At 49.8% G+C, this 14,456-nt stretch overlaps 1 protein-coding gene across 1 annotated transcript in view; it reads right to left on the bottom strand.

Annotated features, from left to right (window-relative positions):
• Positions 1-1,051: 1,051 nt before the first annotated feature.
• Positions 1,052-14,456, bottom strand: part of SVIL (supervillin) — a 160,130-nt gene continuing 146,725 nt past the window's right edge. The window contains exons 36-44 of the mRNA XM_066584709.1: positions 13,401-13,549; positions 13,111-13,216; positions 12,824-13,031; positions 10,912-11,045; positions 10,089-10,244; positions 6,003-6,146; positions 4,076-4,197; positions 2,847-3,002; positions 1,052-1,935 (exon numbers count right to left, since the gene is read on the bottom strand). Of these exons, the coding sequence (XP_066440806.1) occupies positions 1,849-1,935; positions 2,847-3,002; positions 4,076-4,197; positions 6,003-6,146; positions 10,089-10,244; positions 10,912-11,045; positions 12,824-13,031; positions 13,111-13,216; positions 13,401-13,549 (1,262 nt within the window). The 3' untranslated portion in view covers positions 1,052-1,848. The remainder of the gene's footprint in view (positions 1,936-2,846; positions 3,003-4,075; positions 4,198-6,002; positions 6,147-10,088; positions 10,245-10,911; positions 11,046-12,823; positions 13,032-13,110; positions 13,217-13,400; positions 13,550-14,456) is intronic.

Raw genomic sequence — 14,456 nt, 5'->3', positions numbered from 1 at the left:
TACACAACAGCCAGTCGCGCGTTTTTGGTCATGGTGAAGCGCAAGTCTTGGGGACGTTTTACCTGAGATGACAGTTGGACACTTAACCCCTTAAGGACGCGGACTTTTTTTTTCTATTTTCGTTTTTTTTCCTCTTCCCCTTTAAAAAAGTCGTAACTCCTTTATTTATCCATCGACGTCATTGTCGGAGGGCTTGTTGTATTTTTAAATGGTACCATATAATGTACTGAAAAAACTAAAAAAAAATTCTAAATGGAGTAAAATGGAAAAAAAATGAACATAATTTCGCCATCTTTTGGTGCGTCTTGTTTCTACGGCGCACAAACTGCAACGAAAATGACCGGATAACTTTATTCTATGGGTCAGTACTATTACCAAACTTATAGGTTTTCTTTGCTGTATTTTTACCTTTTTTCAAAGATATTTAAATTTTTTTACATTCTTTTCTGCCACCATCCTCTGAGCGCAATAACTTTATTTTTCCGTCAACATTTGTGTGGGACGTCCTGTAGTTTACGTTGGAACCATTTTGGAACACATACGACTCTTTGATCGCTTTTTATAGCATTTTTTCTTGGAGACAGGGTGACCAAAAAACCCACATATTTTTTTCTGACGCCGTTCACCGTGCGGGGTAAATAATCGATCGGCCGTGCAGCTCATCAAAGCTGTTGCCGCTGGATGTTCGCTGTAAGTAACAGCCGGCGCCCGCGTTCTATGAAGAGAGATCGCCGCATGTTCTCTTCATACATACTCTGACCCCGCAGGACGTAAATGTACCCCTGCAGCGCTGACGGGTAAAGCACCCGATAGTTGCCTCAATGGTTATTGCTCCTGTGGAGGTGCAGCGCGCTGGAGATCATTCCGGCCTCCACTCAGAGTAAACCGTTATGGAGGATGCTGCCTGTTTAAACGGATCAACGGGAGCTAAAAACCAGTGACCCCAACAAGCAAGCGATTCCGGCTCCACGCCTGGACAGGTCACGTTTACACGGGCGAGTGTAAAAGAACCCATTGTGCCAGTCACAAGGCAATAAGACCAACCGCCATGTTGTGCGAAGCTTTTTCTTCTTCTTTAATTCGGGATCATATATCACAAAATACATGTTTATAGAAAGTACAAATACCAGACGATATAAACTGTACACAAACAAGGCACTAGAGCGGCGCTGCGGAGCCCCCGCAGTCTGACACATCAGCAGAAGGAGGAAAAAGACAAATCTGTGAGTAACTGTCGGCGCTTCTGTGGGGGGACAAACACGCCGGCGCTCCACGGACGGCTAGACCAGGCTTTTCGCTTGAGGGCCTGTGGATAGACGAGCCCCGCGACCCCCTCGTTACCACATGCAGAGAAAGAAAAGAAAGATACAAAATATGTCACAAATGCACGTGGTATTCAGACGAGCGCCGTCATTAGCGCAGTATTGGCATTGCGTTTCATGGCTTGTGTAACAACACAGATCTTACACAGTGATTATATTGCATAGTTGCTGATATAAATACATTCTATCGGATCTGACAAACATTTACAAAAGAGAACGTAATCCAGAACCGCTACTTTGTGGCCGAGGTGGACGCTCAGCTGAAGTGCGCGGCAGATGCATATGGGCTTCCTTGACGAAATGCTCATCTTCTGATTGGCTGTTTCAGTACATCTACAACAAGGGGCCGCAGCGCTGCACCCCCGACATCACATTTCACACCACGTGTCCCTCGTTTCATCGTCCACAACGGCTAAACATTGAATTGTGCACAAATCTAATTACAGCGAGTGCAAAACTCAGCAGAGTCTCAGTGGATGGAAGACGGCTGCAGGCGGCGGAGGACCCAGCGGGGTGGATCTCCTCTTCAGAAGAGGCCTTTAGCTTTCTTGACGTTGACCTGCTTCCAGGACGGCAGCGTGCTGTATTCTTCTCTGGACATTTCTAATGCAATCTGCAGAGAGAGGATGATGGAATTACCCAACAGATCCGGACTGCAGAAAGGTTTACAGAGACAGAAGAAAAAAAAGTTTAAAACGGGCTTAAAGTTAATAAAGATTGGATCCTCTCCCGTCCCGGCGGCCCGCCAGCCAGCGCTGCAGTCACGGTGGCGCTTGGCGGTCATTGTGCATGTGACCGCTCAGCAGCCATAGTAGAATCCCCACTGATGCCTGCCAGTGGCTGCGCGGTCAGCTGAACAATGACGTCACATGATCGCCTGCCGCACTGTAAGCCCATTTAGCATTTTTCCCCCTAATGTTTTGGAAAACCCCTTTAAGCTGGGAGAATTTCAGCAGTGGAGCGTGCAAGAGGCTGCCAGAAGGGTCCTCCCCTGCCTGGTGTACGCGGTGACGATCTGTTCTCCCAGAGTAGTACGGACAGAATGTGATCCAAGAGCAAATGAAGCCAACGAATTCCCAAGATGGAGGGTAACGGGAACTGACACCTGACTTGTGTGGAGGACTTCTGGTCAGTCACACGTTGCCCCTTTGCTTCCTGGCAGGTCTCCGCATTGGAATCACAAACTCAATAGAGGGCAATAGGTTGTTTGGGGTTATTTAGGAGCGTTCAGCTTTTTTTCCCTGTTTTCTTGTGCTTTTAGTTTTTCAGAATGTACTAGAAAGCAGATCACCTCCACTAAGCCATCGGTCAGAAGCCCCACAGTGCCGGCTAATCATCCTACAATACAAGCGCGCCAGCACATGTTTCCGTGACACCCATAGACTTTTAGGAGAAGCGGAGAGGATGCAGAGCCTGAACACCGCCTCCCAATAGCCACTCTGCCGACCATCAATCATGGCTGCCCATTCTCCACCTGTCAGACACTGAGACAATTCTTAAGGTCAGACGGCGAGTGGCGAATACCTCAAAGTCTTTATCAGAGAGATAAATCTCCAGGTTCAGCGGGTCCACTCCTTCGGGCAGGGGACGGGCGAGCAGCTCCGACAGCGGGTAGATCTTCGTACACAGTTTGGCCAGAACGTCCTCCACCAGGATTATCTGAGCGGAGACTTCGGCATCCTGTAAAAGCAAGAAATATATTGCGGGTAACTAACGAGTAGGGCAAATGTGTCACTGACAGGAGAGCCATATTAGCAGCACTACACGCTTAATAACCCGAATCCCTACAGTCATCGACAAGTTCATTTAGGCTGGGTTCTCCCAGGGCGGATATGCTGCGGAAATTCTGTCTGGAATTTCGCTGCAGCAAATCCGCATGCGGCCGCTAATCCCGGCATTAGCCAGCCATGTGGACGAGATTTCTCAGAAATCTTGTCCACACTGGACGGCGAATCAGTCACAGCAAAGCTGGCGTTGCGGCACAGATTTTCTGGCCGCAGCATGTCCATTTTTTTTCCCCCGTTGCAGCCGTGCTCTCCTCTACTGTAGCACCGGCTGCAACACAAAAGCGTGCGGCCAAGACGCTTCAAAACCTGCGGCCAAACCGCAAGATTTCCGCTGGGAATACGCCGTGTGGGAACCCAGCCTACAAGGTCCATTTCCTCCAACGCTGAAATGATGAGTCTTCGATGCGACCAACACCCCCCCTTCCCTCCGAATGAGATCGGCGCGGCCTGTGGGACAATACAACAATCCCTACAAACACTCTGGGGGTCAGGAGGACTTTTACACCAGAATTGTAATGCTAAAAAGTCACACATTTTATTGCAAGGCCGACTTGGGACATTTGTGACTCTTCTTGCTTTTTAACCCCCTCGTTAATTTTCTGAGAAGAGGGTGCGGTCACCCAGGACCAACAGATTTAAGTATAATTTGTGCCGCAAACTGGAACCCCATGCCCTGGAAAGCCGCGCTGTGGGACCCCGCGCCCTGGGGGTTTGGGGAATGTTCTGGTACGTGCATTTTCCAATAGTATATGAGAGAATTAAAAATTTAAAAAAAATGCTCGGCACTTCTAGGTCATGAGTCTAAGCAAAGATTGTGTTGGTAAGAAGTGCAACAAATGTATCAAGAGGCTCCGACACATCTAGAGTAGTTTTGGCACAAAATCTGACACTTCTGCTCCACGCCGGCGTCGGTTTTAGGTAAGACGTATGTTGCTCCCTGTATATCTGCCGGAGCCCCGCACTCACCTGCTCTGTGATCTGCGCGATGTCTTCTCGGTGCTCCCAGCTTGGGAACATGTTGGTGAACGTCAGCGGTTCCAGGCCGGCGTGAATCAGGTACGACTTGGGTGGTTTTTTACTGTTCTTGCCTAGAACACAAAAATCAATTAAATTATTACACGCAGACTCTATCTTCACCTAGTATATCCGCACACTCCCCCCTCCACCCCGGAATACAAGTGTGCAGACTCACTCTCTCCCCCAGTATATACGAGCGCAGACTTCCCACCCCCCCACATGTACAAGCGCAGACTCCCCCCCCCCCTCCAGGTGTGAGCGCGCAGATCCCCCCCCCCATATGTGTGAGCGCGCAGATCCCCCCCCCCCATATGTGTGAGCGCGCAGACTCCCCCCATCTGGGAGCACGCAGACTTCCCCCATCTGGGAGCACGCAGACTTCCCCCTCTCATGTGTGAGCGTGCAGACTCCCGACCCCCAGCCCCACGTGTACAAGCTCAGACTTCCCCTCCACCCCATGTGTACAAGCGCAGACTCCCCCTCCACCACCCTCATGAGTAAGCGCAGACTCTCCCCCCCACACCCATGTGAGAGCGCGCAGACTCCCATCTCCCCCATTTGTACGAGAGCTCAGACTCAACCTCCCCATGTGCGAGTGCGCAGACTCCCCGCCCCCCCACGTGTGAGTGCGCAGACCCCCCCTACCCCCACGTGTGAGTGCGCAGACCCCCCCTACCCCCACGTGTGAGTGCGCAGACCCCCCCTACCCCCACGTGTGAGTGCGCAGACTCCCCCTACCCCCACGTGTGAGTGCGCAGACTCCCCCTACCCCCACGTGTGAGTGCGCAGACTCCCCCTACCCCCACGTGTGAGTGCGCAGACTCCCCCTACCCCCACGTGTGAGTGCGCAGACTCCCCCTACCCCCACGTGTGAGTGCGCAGACTCCCCCCCCCCCATGTGTGAGCGCGCACACTCCCCCCCCCCATGTGTGAGCACGCACTCACCCCACCCATGTATGAGCACGCAGTCTCCCCCCACCCCCATGTGTGAGCGCAGACTCCCCCACCGCCACGTACAAGTGCAAACTCCCCCTCCACCACCCTCATGTGTAAGCGCAGACTCTTCCCCCACACCCATGTGTGAGCGCGCAGACTTCACTCCCACCCTCATGTGTACAAGCTCAGACCCTCTTCCTCCCACATGTACGAGCTCAGACTCCCCCCCGACCCCCTTGTGTACGAAAGCACTCTCGCCCCCACACCCACGTGTGAGCGCGCAAACTCCCCCCCTCCCATGTGTATGAGCTTAGACCCCCCGCCCACATCTACGAGTGCGCACTCCCCCCAACCCCATATGTGAGTGCGCAGACTCCCCCGCCCCCCCCCCCCCCGCCCCCAATGGGCACGCTGTGCGAGCCGTGCCCTAAGCATTTGAGATTCAGGAATTTTAGAAAAGTCACTTCTAGTTATTTATTGCCTCTGTATGTTAATTTTCACAAACTTGGTTACACCCCGATTGGCTGCAGGTGGCGCCTCGTGTGGCGGTAGTGAGAAGGACACCAGCAGCACCCAGAACTAGGGAGGAAACAGAAGAATAAAGGAGAAGCGGCTTGCAGTCCCTTTCTGGCGCTCCCTGTTGTCACTTTCACTTGCAGCAAAGTGGGTGTCATGGCTTCCCAATCACTTCTGCTTCCTGACTGGACGGACTGATATCCGGAACGACGAGGTTTATACTGTGAAGCTTACGCTTCACACGGGGCAGTTTGGTTGCAGTAAAAGTGCTCCAAAACTGCATTGGGGGAAATGTTTTTTAAAAAGTGTTTTTTCACAGCAAGTGTAGCACAACAAGACACAAAGTCCTCTTCGCTGAGATTTTGGTGCTTCTTACAATACATGCCGGGTGACGGACCTCCTTTTGCGCAGCGTACAGTCTCACCTTTGCAGTACTGTAATACGGTCTCCATTGCACACTTCCTATCAGTATCCCATCGTATCCGAGCTGATCCGGTCATGTCGTCCTCCGTGGGCCACCAGCCTTGCCAGAGGTAAACCTCATGGTGATTGTCCACCAGGAAGAGAGCTGCAGAAAAAAATACAAACAGAGAACGCGGGGTTAAGCGCGGCAGACGCTGACCAGCCTGTCACTCATCTTGCCCGATCAGTCCCAAACCACACATGGACAAAAGTGATCATTTTATCCAATTGGCACCTTGGCACAACCCCTTAACACTATAGGACGTAGGCTTACATCCTGGCAGGGTGGTACTTATCGCGCCAGGACATAAATGTACGTCTCGTGGGAAAAGAAGCCGAGCCAGAGGGAACCAGCTGTTACTCAGAGAGATTAATTAGAACATCGATTTCAGCTTTCAACTCCCTACATGCCGGCTTCTATGTAGATCGCAACATGGAAAGGGTTCACAGAGGGAGTACACTCCCTCTGTGAAGTCATCGGACCTCTGCAATGTAATTACGGAAGTGCGGATGGGTCGCCATTTGCAGCAGGATGCCAGATATTGTCGTCTCGACTTGCTATTGCCTATGAATACCATTGTAAGTGCATCGTCATAGTGAACAGAGCTGTTCTGGTTCAAGTTCTACAAGGACATAAAAGTGTAAAAAAAAAAAATTACATCAAAACCTTTTTTTTTTTTGCACACTTTTCCCCATTTGTATTAAAAAAATAAATAAAAAATCCCACATATCGGTATCTGCAAGGGTTGTGCTGGCTGGGATCTGTTGTACCACACGGGTTTCTAGCAGCACAGCCCCACAGGTGTGGTATGATTGTGCTGGCTGGGATCTGTAGTACCACATGGGTTTCTAGCAGCACAGCCCCACAGGTATGGTATGATTGTGCTGGCTGGGATCTGTTGTACCACATAGGTTTCTAGCAGCACAGCCCCACAGGTGTGGAATCATTGAGCTGGCTGGGATCTCCTGCTAGCTGATCACCACCGATCTGGATGCAGATAAATATCCTCCCTCTACAAGAGCAAACTGGTTTCCCTTCACTCTAGGGTTTGTTGGTCCTTCTTGCCTGTACATGTGTTATGTGTTATGTGTGTGAACAGGGGCTAGTCCAGTGTTTGTGAATGTGGCCAGACATCAAGTGTGGATCTGTTCTGTGTATATGGTGAGAACAGCATTGTCTTCTGTATGTCCGTGCTGGTGGCTAGACATGAGGAGTGAACTGTCCTGTTCTATGTGGTTGTGTTTCTGGCATGCTAACCCTAGTGTGTTGGTGGGTGATTTGTGTCCTGTGTGCCAGTCTGTCTGGTTCCGTGTATTTACACTTGAGAGATAGTCAGGACCGAGGTTCCAGTGCAGGGCCACCTTTATCGAGGCCATCACCTTGCTTATTAGGTAGGGCCCTGCCATTCTCCCTGCAGCTTGGGGTCAGTTGTCTTGCTAGTGTAGGAACCACGAGAAATGAAGACCCTTGATCGTTGGGCTTGCGGCTTAAGTGACTTGGCCAATTCACAAATTAATCCCTCGTATTTATTACAGCAATTCCATCTGTTATGTGTGCTGCTATGCAAGGTGAGTGTTGGCTTTCTGTTGGCAGTCCTCATCTTTGGTCACATTTGTATGGGTCGGTGCTGACTTGCCCACACGAACGTAACAGTATCATTCTATCTATAGCGACCTGTATAATAAATTGCACACTACTTTTCCTGCACAGAAAAAAAAAAAAATCGTAAGAAAAACTAATTTAAATAACTATGGCAAAAACCTTATTTTGCCTCCGTAAAATTCTGTTAAAGTGATCATAAAAGCCATATGGACCCCAAAATGGCACCAATGAAAACTACAGCTCGTCACACAAAAAACAACTCATGCGGCTGCGTTGGCGGAAAAATAAAGTTATGGATTTTGAAAAGTTGAGATGAAAATCCCTGAGAAATCGTTTTGGTTGTAAGGATGCAATAGGCCGCGTCACTAAGGGGATAAGGGAGCACAGCAAGTGGGGAAATAGAGTTGCATTAAGAGCTCACTCGAGAACACAAGGAAAACCCCAAATACGTTAAATATGCAGCAAGAATGCTGCGTCTTCTGTACAACACCCTGAGCCCGCATCACACGTGACCTTCTTAACATGACTATTAATTATTGGGAAATTATAGTACCAGTGTTACTGGTGGCACAATGTGCAATACAGCTGTTCTACATGGTACATCCATTATGATCCCCACACATTACACACACAGCTCTACTGCATTTATTCTGATCCCCAGAAATTACACACACTGCTCTATTACATGCCACACAGCTGTAGTACATCCATCTTGATTACAATACATCACACATACAGCACATTACACACATACACAGCTCTGCTATATTTTACATCCATCCTGACCCCACACATCACACACACAGCTCTGCTAAATCTTGATTCACACACACACACAGCTCTGCTATTCCACACATCACCAGACTCCTGGATACAATGATCCCCCCTTGTCATGTGATTCCTGACTCCACCGAACAGGTGATCACATGACAGTGACGTCATCATAGTAGTTGCTGTCGGTTTATACAGTATCCAGTACTTTCTACCAAACTGCACAATGGCTCCTCCCACAGCAGTGACATTGTTAAGAAAATTGTAGATCAATGTATCAGTTAAATGTTTTTGCTATTAGATTGTAGACTAGCAAGATATATAGCATTCCGCTAGTATAAGTAGTGAAGGGGTTAAAACAAAACCTTTTCTATATACCAGTGAATGATACGGGATAAAGACAGACAGAAGATAAGACAGTCTCCCAGACCCCCCTTGCATACCTTCTCAGTGACATTATAACAATTTCTTTGTATGTAGGTGTAACTTATGTTAGACATTTTAGTAGTAGCCCATCATGTATTCTTATTCATCTTGGAGGTATGTACTTTTCCGGTGATGTCATTTATGGTATATAAACCACATATAACTTTGAATACATTAGAAATCATTTGATACCGCAAGAAGACTGGTGTGATTTGTATTTCTCCTAGGGACCCAGACTTCTACACAAGATCTGGGATTGTCTTCTCCTTGGTAAACACATAAATTCTTCTTACAGACATCACCGCAGGTCCTTCAGCCCACCGGATCTTTTTTACCAAACTGCACAATGGCTCCTCCCACAGCACTGACATCACTGCAGGTTCTTCAGCCTGCCGGATATCTGGTGGTGGTAGGTCGGTATCTTCTGTCAGGGCCGCTGAGTTGTGCCTGACATAATAGCGGTTTAGTTGTATTCTCATTTGGTTATTTCTGTCCTCCCCTTTTCAAGAGCCCTAAATGTGCTGTTCTTCTGTCAGTCAGGCTCTGTGTTTTACATATGTTGTAAAACCTCTGATGACATCACCGGGGGTGGAGCGATGAGGTCACCGGGGTGGTGGGGGCTGAGCAGGAGAAGCACTTACATACTAATGGTCATTAGTAGTTTGATGATCTGTCATAAGAGAACATAAAAGGGTTTTTCCCAGTAAATACATCATCTATACACAGGCAGAAGGTTTAGAGGGTCCGGTCATTGGAACCCCCGACAATGAGGAGAACGGCAGAGCGCAAGTCTCCTTTGTGGTTGAAGCCACGGTGCGCATGTGACCAGGGTTCCACTCACTTCTGTTATCGGCCAGTTCCATAGCAGTGAATGGAGCGGCGGTTCACATAAAAGGACTCAGCGGCTGTTATCCTCATGGGGTCCCATTTAGTTGGGAACCCCTTTAACATTCAATGGTGCGATCTTGTGATGGATGCTCCATAAGGTTAGGGCTACACGACAGCCTCTGGCTGTGGAAGCGATTGTGTTCGCCTGTGACCTTCACCATCATTGAGGTAGATAGGGACTCGCTGAGAATCCCAAATGGCCACAAGAGTCACCTGAAGGACACAAAAAATGCACGAAGGTTGGATTTTTTGAGATCTGCTGGTCACAGTTGCTGCCATTTGCAATTCTGACACTATTGACCTAAAAAAAAAGTGTGAGGTTACAGAGTAGACCTAAAGCTGCAACAGCTGGGCACTTACCTGGCTGCGAGGCAGTGTAGAGGTCCTCCTGCAAGAACGGCATGGAGTTTACCAGCGACGTCACACGGGACGGATACATGAACTCTGCAGCAGTGAATTCACCAGACGAACTACTGAGACCGAATAACCGCGGCGTAAAGTTAAATTTTCCTGGATCTGTTTAAGGGGAAAATAATCCGTAAAAGAGTGGTCACATCTGATCTAGCAGTCCCATGTAAATCATGGAAACGACCCGTGGATGGCTCAGAGCAGCCTATTATAGTATATAAGCCACCTGAAAGTTTTTATAGAGGTTTTCACACTCTTGGATCGGTAAGACAATTGTAACCCCTTCGTGTTCATCCCTACATGAAGAATCCGGCATTGGCACCAGGAGGGGGATATATTGCAGCACTTTGTAGATGGCGGACCAACGCATGTGTCCTCAGAAGCTTACAGCCTCCTTAGGAGTTAGATGCAAGTCTTTAAAGGGATGTTCCAATCAGGACTTTTATGGTAGACGTGGGTCCTATCTCTGAGATGCGGTCCCAGGCCTTGCTGTATGTGGTGACACGAAGTAATAAACACAGCTGAGGGGGGCAGTCTAACGGCATTTCAGATAAGGGACTGGGAATTACGGACACCGTGTAGCACAGCGAGCTATCCCGCTTCTAATATGGGCCGTTCTTGGTTCTGTCCTCCTGACTATCCAAACCACATAGGTATTCGCATGGCAACCATGTGTAGCAGAGATGGGAATACCCCTTTAAGACAATGTAATGCACCAGAATCAGCATTTGTGCCGCTGGAGATGGTAGAGTGGGAGTGTAGAAGCATGGATTACCTTGCAGCATGCAGTCGTAGGCTTTACGGTCTCTCCTGCCAAGAGCGTCCCAGAATCCTAGGGCCTCGGAGCCCTCATCACATTCATATATAGTCACCTTGCTGCTGCTATGCAACCCGGCTTCTAGCGGACATCTGTAGGGACATGTTACAGGGAGCATCATTGAGGACCCCATGGACACGACTGCAAGCAATCATTTGATTTGTGACCAAACTGGCAAATTTCATGGCAGAGCTGATCATCACATGGGTCCTTACAAAGCTGGAGCGTCTGTCAGCATCACCCAGACCCCCAAATACTCTGATGACATCATCGGATTTAATCTGGCTGTGAATCATCCCTAGAAGTTGGGATCTCCATAATCCCTACAGATTCTCAGACAATGTACAAAATGTAGGAAAGTTTAACATGACTATAATGACGCTTTGCGGAAAGTTATCTCAGACCATAAAACGATGCGAATAAACTACGAAAGTCATAGCATGTCAAGAGTCAAGTTAAAGTTTGTTGCATCTCTACAAGCAGTCTTCTAGCAGCACCTCAGATGCTCCCGGCGCCCCCGTACTCTTCTAGCAGCATATAGGATGCACCTGATGCCCCCCCGTACTCTTCTAGCAGCACATAAGACGCTCCCGGCGCCCCCGTACTCTTCTAGCAGCACATAAGATGCTCCTGGCGCCCCCGGACTCTTCTAGCAGAATATCAGATGCTCCCAGTACTCGTCTAGCAGCACATAAGATGCTCCCGGCGCCCACCGGACTCTTCTAGCAGCACATAAGATGCACCTGATGCCCCCCCGTACTCTTCTAGCAGCACATAAGACGCTCTCGGCGCCCTCCATACTCTTCTAGCAGCACATCAGATGCTCTCGGCGCCCCCGGACTCTTCTAGCAGCACATAAGATGCACCTGATGCCCCCCAGACTCTTCTAGCAGCACATAAGATGCTCCCGGCGCCCCCCAGACTCTTCTAGCAGCACATAAGATGCTCCCGGCGCCCCCCAGACTCTTCTAGCAGCACATAAGATGCTCCCTGCGCCCCCCAGACTCTAGCAGCACATAAGATGCTCCCTGCGCCCCCCAGACTCTAGCAGCACATAAGATGCTCCTGGCGCCCCCCAGACTCTTCTAGCAGCACATAAGATGCTCCCTGCGCCCCCCAGACTCTAGCAGCACATAAGATGCTCCCGGCGCCCCCCAGACTCTAGCAGCACATAAGATGCTCCTGGCGCCCCCAAGACTCTAGCACCACATAAGATGCTCCCGGCGCCCCCTAGACTCTTCTAGCAGCACATAAGATGCTCCCGGCGCCCCCCAGACTCTAGCAGCACATAAGATGCTCCCGGCGCCCCCCAGACTCTTCTAGCAGCACATAAGATGCTCCCGGCGCCCCCCAGACTCTTCTAGCAGCACATAAGATGCTCCCGGCGCCCCCCAGACTCTAGCAGCACATAAGATGCTCCCGGCGCCCCCCAGACTCTAGCACCACATAAGATGCTCCCGGCGCCCCCTAGACTCTTCTAGCAGCACATAAGATGCTCCCGGCGCCCCCCCTAGACTCTTCTAGCAGCACATAAGATGCTCCCGGCGCCCCCCAGACTCTAGCAGCACATAAGATGCTCCTGGCGCCCCCAAGACTCTAGCACCACATAAGATGCTCCTGGCGCCCCCCAGACTCTAGCAGCACATAAGATGCTCCCGGCGCCCCCTAGACTCTTCTAGCAGCACATAAGATGCTCCCGGCGCCCCCCAGACTCTTCTAGCAGCACATAAGATGCTCCCGGCGCCCCCCAGACTCTTCTAGCAGCACATAAGATGCTCCCGGCGCCCCCCAGACTCTTCTAGCAGCACATAAGATGCTCCCGGCGCCCCCCAGACTCTTCTAGTTGCACATAAGAGGCTACCGTACTTACTCTTCTGTAATCCTGCTGGCGGACGTCCTCCCAACTTCCTTCGTGTGGCTTTGTGCTTTGCAGCCGTGCCAGAGGTAAATGAGCGCTCTGTTGACATTGAGCAGTATCATGGAGGTCCGGGAGCGGAGGCTGCTGCAGTGACAGGCCACTTCAATGAGATTACCCTCCAAAGGAACCTCTCCCCGGACGCAGTACAGCCGCCAGTCATCTGTGGGGAAACAGGGTAGTCAGTTATCAGATTTATAGCAAGCACAGCTGCATAGGACCAGCATATAGTCAGGACGTACTTTGGGCATTTTCTTCTTCCTCCTCTCTCCTCCCAGCGTGCACAATCATACCCCCTTCAAAACACTGAAGAAAACATGGTGGCTCCTTGCCCTGCAAAACTTGGACCTGAAAGAGTAAAGAGTGTCAGTTTTGCAGTCTTGAAGAAAGTATCAACTCCGTCTACAGCTGCATGCAGGGGTCTGACACCACAACCCAACAGCCAATGACGGCAGGCTGGAGGTTTCCGGGAATCCTCCTTTTTCGCAGAGTCCTCGCGATCTAATAGTAAAGAGAGGAAGTAGGAACTTGCCTGCGCTCCTCTCTCCTCATCCAGCTCGATGGTCATTAGCGCCGACGTGCCCTTCTCACTAACGGTGGAATGGCGACCCTGCCAGAAGTAGTAAGCGCACTTCTCTTTACCCGCCACTCTCACATGTTCCGTCTTTTGACGCTGGCCAACTAGATCAGAGAAAGGTGATAATTAGTCTCAGGAGAACAAAAATTATTTTCTGCTACAGATATAGTATGAAATGATTAACTAAACGGTAACAACCTTATGGTGTTCAAACGTATAGAGCTTCTACCATATCTTACAATGTACATGGCCCAAAGTCCTGCTACCCCCAGTACAACACGACTGCAAGCAATCATTTGATTTGTGACCAAATTGGCAAATTTCATGGCAGAGCTGATCACCACATGGGTCCCTACAAAACTGGAGCGTCTGTCAGCATCACCAAGACCCCCAAATACTCCGATGACATCATCAGATTCAATCTGGCTGTGAATCATCCCTAGAAGTTGGGATCTCCATAATCCCTACAGATTCTCAGACGATGTACAAATGTAGGAAAGTTTAACATGACTAATGACTTTTTGCGGAAGTCATTATAGTCATGTTAAATATTCCTACTCCCCCCCCACCAATACAAACCCAAATACAACCCCTGCTAGTACAAACTCCAATATAACCTCCCCAAATACAAACGCTCCAGTACAGTCCCTCCTCCCCGTACAAACCCCAATACAACCCCCCCAGGTAAAACCCCCCAATACAACCGCCAGTACAACCCCCCAGATCCCAAGTACAAGACCCCAATACAACCCCCCCAGGTAAAACCCCCCAATACAACCGCCAGTACAATCCCCCACATCCCGAGTACAAGACCCCAATACAACCGCTAAGTACAAGCCCTCCCCTCAACCCCCAGAACAACCACTTCCCAGTACAAACCCCAATAAGCAGCCAGCACAAATCCCAATACAACCGCCCAGTACAAGCACCCCCGTATAACACCAAAACAACCCACCCAGTCCCCTCCAGAAGATCAGTCTCTCCAGACAGGAAGCCATCGGGAATTTATAT

Source organism: Eleutherodactylus coqui, chromosome 12 (genome assembly GCF_035609145.1).
Source record: "Eleutherodactylus coqui strain aEleCoq1 chromosome 12, aEleCoq1.hap1, whole genome shotgun sequence".
Taxonomy (NCBI): Eukaryota; Metazoa; Chordata; class Amphibia; order Anura; family Eleutherodactylidae; genus Eleutherodactylus; species Eleutherodactylus coqui.
The sequence above is the reverse complement of the archived record's forward strand: the minus strand, read 5'-3'. Positions and strand labels throughout refer to the sequence as shown.